General features: G+C 42.2%; 1 protein-coding gene across 2 annotated transcripts in view; it reads right to left on the reverse strand.

Annotated features, from left to right (window-relative positions):
• The window catches only part of zeb1b (zinc finger E-box binding homeobox 1b), a 39,851-nt gene extending 37,756 nt beyond the window's left edge, over window positions 1-2,095 (reverse strand). For both annotated transcript variants that reach the window (XM_026292098.1, XM_026292097.1), the window contains exon 1: window positions 1,994-2,095. In XM_026292098.1, the coding sequence (XP_026147883.1) occupies window positions 1,994-2,051 (58 nt within the window). In that variant the 5' untranslated portion in view covers window positions 2,052-2,095. The remainder of the gene's footprint in view (window positions 1-1,993) is intronic.
• Window positions 2,096-14,337: the final 12,242 nt, after the last annotated feature.

Raw genomic sequence — 14,337 nt, forward strand, 5'->3', positions numbered from 1 at the left:
AAAGACGTGTCATCCTGTTGTCCTGCAGACGATTAACACGCTTCTGTTTACAGCAGGTGAAGGAGCTCACCTTGATCTCAGCACCCCCACGCCCCACTAGCCCAGCAAAGCCTCTGACCACAACAGGTTTGGTGCATCTTGAGAGTTTGTTCAAATATAGTAGCACAAGCAATGGCCTCTGAAAGCTTTTTTCATCTTATACACACAGCCTGCAGGCTGGAGAGGCAAACCAGAGCTATGACAACATGCAACAAAAAATCTCAGTCTAACTTTACTGTGGGTTTGACAGAAGTGAGGAGAAACACAACTTAAGGGCCATTTGAACCAAACGCAAGTGGGGCAAAATAACAGGGAGCACATCTGTTTGCTTACAGGTGTTACTTTAAACACTATGAGACTTCTTCAATACCAGCCTGTTAAGATAAAGAGAAAAACCAACAAATTACATCCTGAAGTCTTCAGGGTGAAGAAGACTTTTTGTCATTGGACAGCAAGACTGAGTCTATTCAGCTCTAGAGATCAGAAGCATCTGAAAACACCACAGAAAAATGAAACACACACACACACATCAGGTACCCACTTAAAATTCCCATCCATCCCAAGGCTGATGGCAAAACTGCATGTTAAGCTGCTCTGGGTCGCACAACACGTGGCCACGACTGATAGACAACAAATCTTCATCTATAAAATAACAATGAAAATCCAATATCTCTAAAATAATAAGAAATAGTAAAAACTGTGGTAGGTTGTTCCTCTATGTTCTCACAAGAACCTAAATCGAAAGGCTACAGGTGAATCAAGTCCTTCAGGGTTTCCACAATATTATTTTAAATTAGAGTTTAGACGTGTTAGAGCCTGTAAACATACAGTGTCGTGTCAAAGTGTCCCAACTGAGCCAAAACATTTCCCCCCACAATAAGCTGCGTAAAACCCGCTCCAGTCTCTCTACAGGCTGACACTGTGTCCACTGCACTGTCGGGAGAGTCTACATGATCCGCTGAAATAAAAATCAACACAAAAGAAAACTGAGTGTGTTTAAAAAGACTCGCTGGCGCCCGCTGTCCTACATGGACCTGGACTCCCAGTGCGCGTCAGGAGGATCCGCTGACCAAATATGGGCTGCGCTCGCACAAACAGCGCGTGAGACAGTCCCGGTTCTAACGAGCCCGAGTTGCCCCCCATCCCGGTTTCTCCTCATTTTCCCGTGAAACAGGCTGCCACCCTAAAAACCCTGCGAGCAGCACTGACCTAACGCGCGGACAAGTTGGAGGGCGACGTAAAGAGGACGGATAAAACGCGCTTCAACGCACCAAGATGCATTTCCTTTCTTCTGTGTTTTAAATATTACGCTGCTGTCGCCGTTAACAGGAGTCCAGCTGAAAGCGCAGGGCAGGCAGGACTAGATCGGGAAAATGCGTTTAGTCCGCCCGCACAGCGCAGCAACAGGGTCCTGACGGGACCTGCTCGGACTGAGACACACAAAGAACAAACCAAAGAGTAGTTCCCCCTCCGCCGCCAAAAACCCAAACCCTGGCCACAGCGTCTCTGACTAACGCTCACATCTAAAGCTTTTTCCTCCGGACTTGGTAAATAGAGACAGTCCGTCGAGAGCCACAATGAAACTCAGGGAGTCCGTTTCCCCACAAACAGGTCCGACTGTGGTGGCGGCTTAAAAACTCGTCAGAATGAAACAGAACCAGATGGAAAGTGTCCTTAAATGATGGAGATGTTTGATAAAGGGGCCAAAGCCGGTGCCCTTATAAAGTGCGGTGCGTATAACGGGCTCCGGGGCCGCTAGGCGGAGGAAGAGACGCGACCCAGGTATAACGGTACACCACATAGGGCTGCAATACACGCTCCCTTACAGCACTCTCTGGTCCTCAAAACTGGACTCAAGAGCTGCCAAACTTTCCGGTGAAACGACCAGGACACCGAACGGTCTTTGGACGGTGTCCGAGAACTAAAGCTCCGCGTCGGAAGTACTTTTACTCACCGTTGTTCCTCCTAGGGTTCGCCTGCTTTCTGCGCTTACACCTGGGGCCATCCGCCATGATCCTCCGCTGTGTCTAAATGCTGCCGGAGAGTCACCTCCTCTCTCACCCCGTATCCCCCTCCTCCCTCCTCTTCACCTCCCATTCTCCGCACCTGGTTTACGACACTCAGCTTTACGACATTACCTTCCCACACTGTCTCTACCATTCATACTTACTGGAAGTGATGACCACATGTGCAGTGTGTAAGCGCAGCCCATCGGTTTCTATGGCAGATAACAGAAACAGGTTATGACACCTATTGGAGCCTGATTAACTTTTCAATTAACTATATCATTGATTAAATTAACCCTCTTCTGCTGAGGCAATACTTGAAAATTAATTACTGCACTTCTAAATATGACATTTACCATGAAGCTAAGTGTGTGTGTGTGTGTGTGTGTGTGTGTGTGTGTGTGTGTGTGTGTGTGTGTGTGTAAAGCACAGTAGGACACCAGCTCAGCAGACTGAGCATGTGTGTCAGGGAGGGGCAGAGGTCATGAGACTGCCATCAGTGATTGAATCTTCCACCTAAAGAAGGACCCTGCTGTTCTCCTGACTCAAGCTCACTGTGCTGGATTAAACAGGAACAAGACATGCCCCCCCCAATAAAAAAAAAAAAAACCCAAAACAAAAAAACCCAATCCTCAGGTTCCCACTACAGCCAGTCACACCTAAACCCAAACATATTGGACTGAATTCTTCTAGAAACCTGCAGCATCAGAAAAGAGGAAGTTAATAAACTGAAGCTTGACGTCCCATGACATGACAACTGCAGGTCAGAGGAGCAGCAGTTGCTGTGAGGCCATGGCTGTTCTTGAGGACTATGAGGTTTCTGGTGCCTGGTTTGAGGTATCTCAGATGTCACTGCTCATTCTGTTGGTGCAGCTGAATTGTGTAACCCAGTTTTGGCTCCAGTTGGATTATACTTTCAGGATTTAATCATTGTATGTCACAAGTGTATACCCTTTATCTAAATCTGCCTGTGTTTGCAGGGTTATGGTAACAAACTTCACATATCTGTGACAGCTCATGTAGACAGGATGGCAGATCTTTGGGGTGAATAATTCAGTAGCAGAGGAGAGTCCAGGTCCCAGGGCAGGCTGCTCAGAGGCAAAGAAGAATAGCTTTAGCACAAACGTGCACCAGGTGGGTAAGAGGAGGGCGTCCAGACCGTCTCTCTGACTTCAAAGATGAGAAAGGCCACGAAGCAGCAGGCACAGATCGATGATGAGACACCCATCTAACCCTACAACTGTAGCGGCAGTCCCTGCACATCAAGCCTGGAAAAATGGGACGCCTGTTATCCAATGGAAAGTTCGATCCTTCTCATTTTCCTTGGATCACACTGCTATTAACATGAAGACATTTTAGGTGTCTATGGAAAAGAAAGAATAACAGTCATAAGGCCACTACAAATATGAAAACGTCTCCGAGTTCTTTCGGAGCGACTGGGTAAAACAGGTTGATGTATTTTCTCTGGCAAAAGTGTATTAAACTGACTGATGCTAAGCACATTCAGGTTTCCTGATGACCTGTGAGTTGAATAAATGCAGGTGAGAGAAGTCAGTTATTAGACACTCACCTAATCTGATCACCTCACACTAAAACGAATAACCTCAGTCGATAAAGACAGAAGCACTTATTGTCATAATAATAATCTAAATAGTGATATCAGCAATAAGAGCTAGAGATTGCCTTAACTAGAATTGGTCATGGTATGAAAGGCTGACTCCTGCTCTTCCTTTGGGGAGTTAAAACTGAGAATCAGACGGGGGGGGGGGGGGGGGGGGGGGGGGGGGGGGGCTAAGCAGCCATCCTCCACTACATTAAGGGATCATGCTGCTCCCTGAAAATGAGTATTGATCCTCCAGGATCCAGGATCGTTTAAGAGATTAATGGAAGTAGTGCTTGAGCTCCACGGTGCTCCATGCAAGACCAGGGGATCAGCTCAGTGGGACAATTGAACCGAAGCATTTGTTAGTGTGGAAACGGGGGCTGGTGTGCAACTGAGGGGGGGGGGCATCTCTGTCCTGTACATCCAGCCAACACCCCACTAGCTCTGTGCCATCTGGCAAGTGCTAAGAGAATTAGCTTAATGCGTAAGGGTCAGAGGGATGAAAAAAGGGAGAGGGCAGGAGAGTGTAAAACAGAACCAGGGGAAAAGGAAAGAGCTGAATGATAGAAGCAGGCGAGATGGACGGAACAAGTGAGCAGAGGAAATGAGAACAGAGGAGAGGAACAGAAAGTACAAAGGGAGGACAACGGAAAAAGGTTCACCCTGCCCAGCTCCAAACACAGAGGACAAGCTGGAGGCAGCTACAGTGAGATGGAGCAACACAGCAACAACTAAACTGTTTAATCTCCCCCAAGAGATGCCAGCTAAACGTGAGATCCTCCTCCTCTCCTTTGCACAGACCACCCACCCCCACACAACACTATCACCACCATGGCACTCTGCTCGGCTGCAATCAAGGCTGCTATCCAGTTAAAAGACACACACATATACGCACGCACACACTAAAATTGCTCAGCTGTGGCCTACAATGCAACCGATACTGTGGAGAAGGAAAAAGATCGATTCAGAGACCCTAAGTGAAGTCACAGCACAGAAACAGCTCCGAGAATGAGCAGAGGTTAAAGGGAAGACCAGTTTTTAATCTATAAATTTAGTTTCTTTTAGTAGTTTGACTTGGAGAACATGAACAGATTTTTTTTATTAAATGTTCTCAGCTCTCCTGTGGGATCCAGTCAGTCAGGGATACTCCTAAAACAAATATTTGCTGAGGTCATACCGTCAGATTTTGAAATCCATCAGTACAGTGTTTTGAGGTCAAGATGTCAATCTCTGTTTTCCTCCTTCAAGTCAAAGTATTATCAACTGGCTTCCTCTGTGTTCCTCTGCAGATTTTGTTCTTAGGCAGGAATTTGCTGACATGCTAGTTGGTCACATGCAAAACATGTTGGCTAGGTGGAAAGCCGACCATCGTAGAACCAAAGCTGCCATTAAAATTGCATCTTGGGAAGTGTAGTGTTTCTGGGTTCTTGAGCCATAAGGCAAAGTGAACCAGCGATAAACACTGTTGCATCACTGCAAGAGGGTGATTGCACCTTCTCCCGTTGCCTGTGTGGGTTTTCTCTGCGTACTGCTGCTTCCTCCTACAGTCCAAAAACACGCATGTGAGGTCAGGCAAATATCTCTGCCCTACCCACCGTGGATTACCTGGATCACACCTCAGTCAGAAGCTGGAAGTTGTGAGGATGTGAGCAGCTCTCATGTGGTCATTCATGGGGTCATTTTGATGCATAGACCATACAGGTGGTCACCTAGGGTGCCACTGACTGGAGGGGTGCTGGACGAGGAGTTTTTTTGTGTTTTATGTTTAACGAATCTTTAATATTGACATGGTGCAGCACATTTTCTTTCTAAATAAACGTGTTGGCACGCACATCACAGACCTCTGTTCTACCACAGCTGCAGTTAGACCGAAGCTCAGAGGGGACAGACAGCTGCCTGCATTGCACCGATTATGGACAGAGATGCTGTGTGTGTGTGTGTGTGTGTGTGTGTGTGTGTAAAGACAGGTGAAACAGTTCATCACTCATGGAAAGCAAGACATTGGCAGAGGGAGAACGAGATATTGAAATAAACAGAGTAAACATAAACAGTGATGGAAAAATGAAGGGTACGGTGTTTTCATTCATGAACTTAGGTAACATTTAGACACAACAGACACACACTGGTGTCTTCAAGGTCGTATATGCAAAACACAGTTTATCTGTAGATACTCCCATAAAGTTTCTCACGTCCACCTCAGGTATAAAGGTTACTGGAGAGAAGACACTCTGTGTTATCTTTAAAGGAGACTAGTGACTGCATTTCATTTATGGCTGAGTTCACCCGAGAAGAACCGATTTAAATAAAAGACAGTTCATCCATCAAACAGTATGAAGAAGTCAGAACCTCAACAGAAGGAGAGCATGTTCAATACAGAGCCCTGAATGAACGTTCATGATGGGTTTTATCAGCTTAGAAATTGTGTGTTTCTTGATATTTGTGACTTTGGAACAGATCAGATTACATTTTAGGATTCATTTATGTGTCAAACCAAGAATCATGACTTTTTTCTTGCAAAGTGAAGATCAAATCACATTTCATGACAAATTTATGCAGAAATGCAGGAAACTGAAACAATATTATTTTTTCCTTGCAACTGCGAGTCATTTCTGCCAGTACCTGTGGATCATCTATAAATTATGTTTATTCTTCTAAACGATGTATCTAAGAGAAAGATTTTGTCAGCCAGTCCGCTGTCATGCAGCTAGTACTGACTCTGCTAGCTGCCTCCAGCCTGTTTAGAGTCAACTAACCAGCAGCCACTAACTCACCAGTCTGCAACTCACTAACCTAGTCCAGAGTCTGTTCTCCAGCTATAAATTAGCACTAGATTTGTTAACCATCAGACCTATTTCCAGGCCTGCTCACTTCTGTTCTGTGTCTATTCCTGAGCTGTGGCCTCAAAGAGCACATCTCCACTAACGACGGCCTCCACAGGACTCCTGCAAACCAGGGCCCCAGGCCTAGTCCTCCTGCAGACATAGGCTCTAGACCTTCTGTGAACACAAGCCCCATCCCTTTGTCTAACAACACACCCCCTGGTTCACGCCAGCACCATGTCTCAAGTCCATTTCTGAATCAGCACTAGACAGGCCTGTTTATATGTTGGCCACTGATGCCACTCTGGCTCCAGGTCCCACTCCACAGTCAGCTCTCTCCAGCCAGCACCCCTGTGGCTGTCATCCTCACCACTCCAGCTGATGCCCCTCCAGTCAGTGCACCTCAGGCTTTGGATCTCCCCGTAGAGCAGCTTCCCAAGAGCAAACTTTTGCCTCCTGCCTGGTTCACCCTCTCAATGTCTTCAGTTTGCTGACTCCCCAGTATCTGGGCCATCTGTCTGAGATCTCCTGCCTTTTGGCTCTTTGGCCTCTGCCCTAATTCTATCTGAGCCTGCCATCATTCTTGCATTACTTGGATTACTATATCCACCAATCAAGGCCTATTTTTACCTAAACAATACTGCATTGGTCCTAAAATATATAGTGCTCAAAAATATTAAGGGAACACACATTTACCATGGTGTCTCCTGCCTCCTGTCACATGTGCTCAGTTTTAACCTGCTCTCATCTGTGAACATGGTGTCAATGGCTGACCTGCCATTTTTGGTGTTCTCTGGCGAGTGCTAATCGAGACACAGCAAACCTTCTTGTGACTGCAGATGTGCCATCTTGGAGTAACTGGACTACCTGAGCAAACTGACTGGGCTCCAGGTACTGCTTCATCCTGCCAGTATTGACAAGGGCAGTAGCAAAACGCAAAACCAGAGAAGAATCAATCAAATGATTCTTACAGTTCAACCTTAAAAAAAAAACAAAAGAGGACATGATTTCTTAAGGAAAACTTCTAACTAACATGTTAATCATTGGTGTTTCAACATTTGAGAAATACATGATTCTCCAATTTATACTTATGTTACATTATCATTGTATGACTAAAAACAATAAGTGTGCCCTTATAAACAGTCCAAAAGACATAATCAGGCTACTTTGTCAGACTGTTGTCAGGTAGGCAGATCTTTATTTAACGTCATCTGGAGCAATGCCTATTTTATTTTCTATTCCTCTTTCTTTTTTCACTTCATGGGTCCACATTTAGGATTAGTTGATAACTACTATAGGGGTACTGGCATGCTGTGGGGCGAAGGACGTTCTGATTGTTAGAGTTACAGAAAAAAAGTCTCCCACTCCCATGATTGCACAGGGGTGGGTGGCTATGGGACTGGGCGCTCCTGACCTGTGGGTAAATGTAACATTGCCTGTCTTCTCTGCAGGCCAAGATATATACTTGTTTTGGCTAGGTAGACTTGGCATGGAGTTATCCTCGCACATGCATGCACATAGACACAAATACACCATCACAACCTCAGGGCTCCACTCAGGCTTGCCCCAGTCTTCTCCTTCTTTTTGTGACTGTCTAAAGGAGACAGCCATCCTCTGGCCAGTTTAAATTTATTCTGTATTTATTGGAGCGCCTGATGCATTTCACTGTTCATTTGTCCTTGCAGTTGGAGCAGAGTTTGTGCACTCTGTGAAGATCTAAAACTCTGTTATTTCTGGAGACATAACCTCTCACAGTGGAAACCAGTCTGTGGTAAAATATGAGCTGAGGTGTATTGTAGAGACAAGATGATGTTGGAAATGCAGTATAGGAGGTCAAGGCTCCCTAAGGCCTGGGGTCCAGACCCACAGTCTTTCGCTAAGAAAGGAGTGGGTCTGGGTGGCCAGGCTACATGGCTTCACTGTCAAAAGTTCAATTGAACTACTTTATACCATATTGACCATGTGGGCATAGCTGCACAAGGAGAAAACATCCCACCAACATAATCACAGCAAGGCTAGATGTGCTGAGTGCGCTAGCAAAAGCTAATAATAACTCTGTTTTCACTTAGTCATTATGTGGTACTGAGTGTAGATTAATGAGAAAAACAGCTCCCTATGGCTAGACATGAGGTTTACAAGAACAGAGTTTGTGAGCCAGAAAAGCAAAACAACCACCTAAAAAAAATATTTAAAAAAATAAAAAACAAAAACTGCAGTCGATAATTAGTTTTGTGGGATCATTATAAAGCATGACTCCTTTATAGTCATCTGATATGCTCTTTAGATAAGACATTGAGTGCAGCTCTAAATATAAGTCATTTTACAACACTGTGTAAAATTAAATTCAAGTTCTATTCATCTCCACTTATGCTCAGTGGAGGTAGATGGGTGGACATATTTTTACTCTACAAGCAGATGTTTTTATTTTTACATTTTCTGCTGATGTTCCTCCCCACTCTGCCAAAATTTCATTTGGCCAACTACAGCTCCCAAATATATTTTAATTCACCTTTAAATGATGAATATTATGTGACTTTTAATACTCAATTAGTATGTACCATTTTCCTGTGTGAGGATATGAACCTACAAATCACACTTCCATTACAAGGAAACGTCTTAAATTTTGTTAAATAGATAAAATGGTTTGGCTCAATTAGTGAATACTGTGTGGGTTTTATATGTTCTGCTTGTTTAAATCTATGACAGCCCTATGCTGTTTTCACTGCATGGATATGAATACCACATACTCCTACTCCATTCCCCCCACACACTCACAGAACATCTTACTCTGTACATGAATAACAGCAGAATACTATAAATGAACATCCAAAATGTCAGCCAATTACTATGGTGTCACTTTTACTCAACTTCTCCATATTAAGCTCTGGTTGTCAAACAGATCGTCTTCAGAGCCATGAGCAACTTGCACTGTGAAACAGTTTTTTATTAAGGGAGGACTGCCATGGGACTTGGACTGGTGGCTTAATGTAATGTGATAGCTCAGCATCCATGTGGCCACTTCAGGATACAACTGTGGCCACCCACATTTTTATAAGAGCTGGAGAGCGGTGCTGCAAAGGTGGCAGGCTACTGGTACGTTTTAGGAGCAAAAAGGGAGCCACAAACTGGAATTCCCAGACAGGATATGGCTGCAATGATAACATTACAGCCAGTATGGGTTAGGAAACAAACATGTTGATTTTTCTAAGGCTTTTTCTGGCAATATTATGTATACAACATGTTATCAATATCACTCTGTAAGCCTACAACAACTCAAGTTATAAGTTCTACACACAAAATTAGACAGATTTGAGGAGATTTCAACACATGCATTGTAACCTAACCGTTCAACCCTGTTTAACTCTTAAATACGCATCCAAAGTTGTAAGCCAGGAGAGCAACAAAAGTTCCTGTTAGAAACATATGAAGAACATCAAAACTCTATGTGTCAACTGAACAAACCTGAACGTGGCAATAGACTAGTGTTTCATTTCCATATTATTCAACTTTGGAGAGTACAAGAGGGCCAAAGGACTTTAAAGTTTGAAGAGGAGAAAAAGTCCAAAGTGCAACATAGCCAGGAGGTGGTTAAGCATAAAAATACATGTGCACAAATACTCGAACACGCGTACACTGGACACAGCCAGAAAATCCAAGAAGAATTAAAAAAAACATTGTGTCATCTGTACTTTCTTTTTGCCTGGTTATATTGCATGAGGCTCACATTTTCCATACTTTTCCTTCTTCGCTCATTGTACCCTGCAATTACTTGTCTAAAGGGATCTTTCAACATTTCTTGAAATATGTTCATTTGGTTTTTTTTTTTCTTGAGACAATCAATACTACTCTCACATTTAGCTCAGTTTTAGTTTTTTTTTTTGTTTTGTTTTGTTTTTTTGGGTGTTTTAGTTGGCGTCACTTTGATGTTTCCAGATAATTTTAACTTATAAAAAGTCACAGAACTTGTCAAGGAGTATAAACCACAAATTGTCATTTTTACCTTTTTCTGTCTTTGTACCAATTAAAACAGCCAGACAGAGCCAGGATAGCTGGGTTTCATTTCATTTCATTTAAGACACAGCCTTGCTTACCACGAATATTGAAAACAAGTTTGAAACAGCTCATCTTAATTCATCGAGAATTAAGTCCTGCATATAACAAAAACCACTTACTGGTTTTAAATTTACACAAATTAAGGAAACATTTATCAGCCAGCCTGTATTCAAGGGTAACAAATCCACCTATGAGCCTCTCTAAATCTCACCAATTAATGTTATGTCTATATAATCTAAACAAAGATCATAATGTAAAGGCAACAGACTGTTAGATTTTAACTGTTGAACAAAACCAACTGCAAGCTGTGGCTTCATGTTTATTGTAATAACATAACTTCTCATCACACACTTCATTTGAGTAATTCCAAGGATTTGATACTTGACTTGCAGATTCCTGACTATGACCACACACATGACTTTCATTATGTCCAGCTTATTATACTGCAAGCACCTTTATCATCTACTCATAATCCAGATCACCAATTTATTATATCACTGCTGGAATATTTTTTAAATATAAAAAAAGAACCTGCACATTTGAAGTTTTATATGAAAAGAGTTTTTTGCTTAAACAAAGAATGATGCAGCAAATAAGTCAAACATGATAATCAGGCCAACCTTTGCATTATAAGGTACAAACAAAGATGCACTTGTATTTATTCAGCCTCCACTGAAGTGTGCAGATGCTTCATTTAATATTTCCATGAGGTTGCATATGAGAGTAATCCAGGCAGTCCCTTTAATAAGGAGGTAATGTATTCTCTGCCCATGGCAAAGAGGTTTGCTTGAAACATCCCTCACAGGAGCAGCAGTTTTTGACTTGACAGTGGACACATACATAATTAAGCCAACTAAAAAAATGAATATTTCATCTGAAAACATTTTCATCTCCAAACATCAGCAAACCTCACATAACAAGCAAAATAAATTACTTTTATTTACAAAGGGGATATGCTACAAGAAATGTGGCTTAGAAATGTATCTGTAAATTGAAGAAAAGATTATTTATCATCCGTTCATTCAACTTTTATTCCAGTCCAATAACAGGAGGCAACAACTTTTATTACTTACTTTGTTTTTCTCTATAAGTCTTTGTGTCATTAAAACGACTTGTTTTGAGATGCAAAATAAACTGGTTATAAAGTTTAACAGGATCTTTAAGTTAAAGCCCCATGGCCTGTCCGTGGGCCGCAAACTGTATTTCCAAATGTATTTCCAAATATTGTCAGCCTAATCTGAATAAAGTCCAACAAACTATATATCATTTGAAAAGAATAGGCTTGTCACTGCTTAAACAGTTCCTCAGATGTTTAACAAGAGTAGGAACACATCAAGACGGTAATTCTTACCTTTGCTGATGTGCACTAATCCACACATGGAATGAAATTGTTGTATATCAATGTTTCCGTAGTAACGTTAGTCCACTGAACAAACTGCCTCCGCGTTTTTAGTCCGAAAAAAACATAAAAGACATAAACCCATCCTTCACTTTTCAGTCCTCATTAAAAAGTTTTAATTCCGTTTGTTCTCCAATAGTTCTCGCCATTTATTTACCACAACCAGACGGTATATAAACATTCTTCAGACTCCTGCGAACAAAATAAACCCACAACCAAACTCGGCCGTCAGGTTTTAAACAGTCAGTCAGTACGAAAACCAATGACAGTCACAACTCACAGGTAAGACCCGCCCAGGGGACGTAATAAAGTCTAATGACAGTAGAATCACCCAATCATATTGTTTGTCAATAATGATTGACATATACTGTAGCCAATGAAATAACGTTTCTAACGACGAGACGCACTGTAGACGTAGCTCCCGCGTTCTGATAGGACCGTTGCCCTGACAACGCTAGTGACGCACAGGGAGCGCAGAGGACGCAGCGTCACCCAGAGAAACGTCTATACATCGCCATATGGGACGTCTTGATTGACGTCTGTGAAGATGACTCAGCACAATCAATAGACACTGTCCAGCTAACAGTTACTGTCCAGGCTAACGACGCTAGCGTCGGCTTGTGGCAGAATAAGGCTGTTCTGAAGGAGGATTAGAGGCTGAATTAGATCGGTGAATACCTGAATCTCTATATTTTTATTTATGTCAGCATGGTTGGTTTTTTCTTTGATATTATTTATGAAAAGGAACTGCTAACGCTAATGCTAATGTAGCTAACGGCTTCTTTCTGTGCTCCTGGTTTTCTGTTGATGGTAAATTCACCTCTGTTCTCTGAAATATTCACTCAGACCTCAAGACTATTGGACAACTATGTACCTACAAGTATGCAGGTTTATTTACATGTGTTCCCAGTCAGTGTAGCTGTTTTTCTATGTGTTTCTACTGTTCAGATCTGCCCAGAGCAGCTGGTAAACAGTCAGTCATCCCCCATAGATTAGAGTCAACAGGCAGAGCTGTGGGTTTGACCCAGAGAAGGTAAACTGGATCAACCAGAGGAAGGAGTAAGAGAAGAGCAAGGCCAAGGTAGGAAATTTGGACCTGTACAGAGTAACAGGTGTGACTCTCAATCCAGTTTGTCACTATTCAGTATTCACCAGAACATCCTGTATTTAGAGCTTTTTAGTCAAAAACACAAAAAATTAGGCGAGTATAAGTCCAACATTTTTTACCAAGTTTGTGTCTGTGTATGTTTAGTAATGTATGACATCGCCAGAGTCTGATTTTTTTTTTCACATTAAACCAGAAAGTGTTTCCTTTTCAGTGATACCAAGGTCATTGATATAACCCTTAAAATGTAAGCACAACTGCTGGTTCAATTTGGGCATGCATTTTTCAGGCTTGTGTATATATGTATACATACACAGAATATGACCCCCAACAGAAATAAAAGTATTTACAGTGCCTATTATAAAACTATTTATAGTTGAGTTTTCAAATTATGTATAATTTGTCATGATTGTATAAAGACTGAGAGTAGTATAGACCCAAGCATATCTAAATTTTCAAGTGTACTACATGTGGGGTGGTGCATTTTAACAAGTTAAAATGGATGTGTAATCTAGGGGAAAGTTGCAGTGCATCATGCCACAGTGGCACCGTGCTGCAGAAAATTTACTTTCACCATCAAATCTGACTCAGACTGGCTCCTTGTACACCTTGATAGAAGGGAATTAACCTGCCACATTGAAACACTTTATTGAGTGCTGGTCGATACTGTCATTATCCTAAAGCAATTCTTAATTCTATTTGGCCCTGAGCTAAAGATCCTTGTATTGATCACAAAGCAGGGATGCCACAGCTACTTTTTGCTATAGTTAAGACTTCTATGTGTTGTTAATAAAAGCTTCTAGCTCATACAGAGCTGAAGACATAGTCTCACACATGCTACTGAAAAAAAAAAGGAATATTATGATAAATGTTTAACCATATGTTTTGGAGTGATACCTGAGGATTTCATCAAATTTACAGACATAAAATACAAATCCATAGAGTGGTACCTCAGTGTTTCATCAAGGGTTACAGAAAAAGAAAGCTCTCTTTCATATCCTGTTTTGGGAGATAAAAAATATTGATATTACTCGTCAAGCACTATCAGCCCAAAACAGATCCTCTCACAAAAACAGCAGTGACGTGTATTGAAGGTCCTGTTTACACGTCTTTGTTCTCAAAGCTTCTGTCAATGCTGCTGCTTCTATGTTTGTGTGAAACAGACAGAAAGATACAGACGGACCTTAAATAGCTTCTAACTGAGTACATGTTTTTCTGTCTGTTCCTGTCTATCATCCACATACAACCAAAAGACACAAAGACAGAGAGCATTGCCACCTGACACAGACTATACAGTGACGCCTGACAGTGGT

This window comes from Mastacembelus armatus, chromosome 20 (genome assembly GCF_900324485.2).
Source record: "Mastacembelus armatus chromosome 20, fMasArm1.2, whole genome shotgun sequence".
Classification (NCBI taxonomy): domain Eukaryota; kingdom Metazoa; phylum Chordata; class Actinopteri; order Synbranchiformes; family Mastacembelidae; genus Mastacembelus; species Mastacembelus armatus.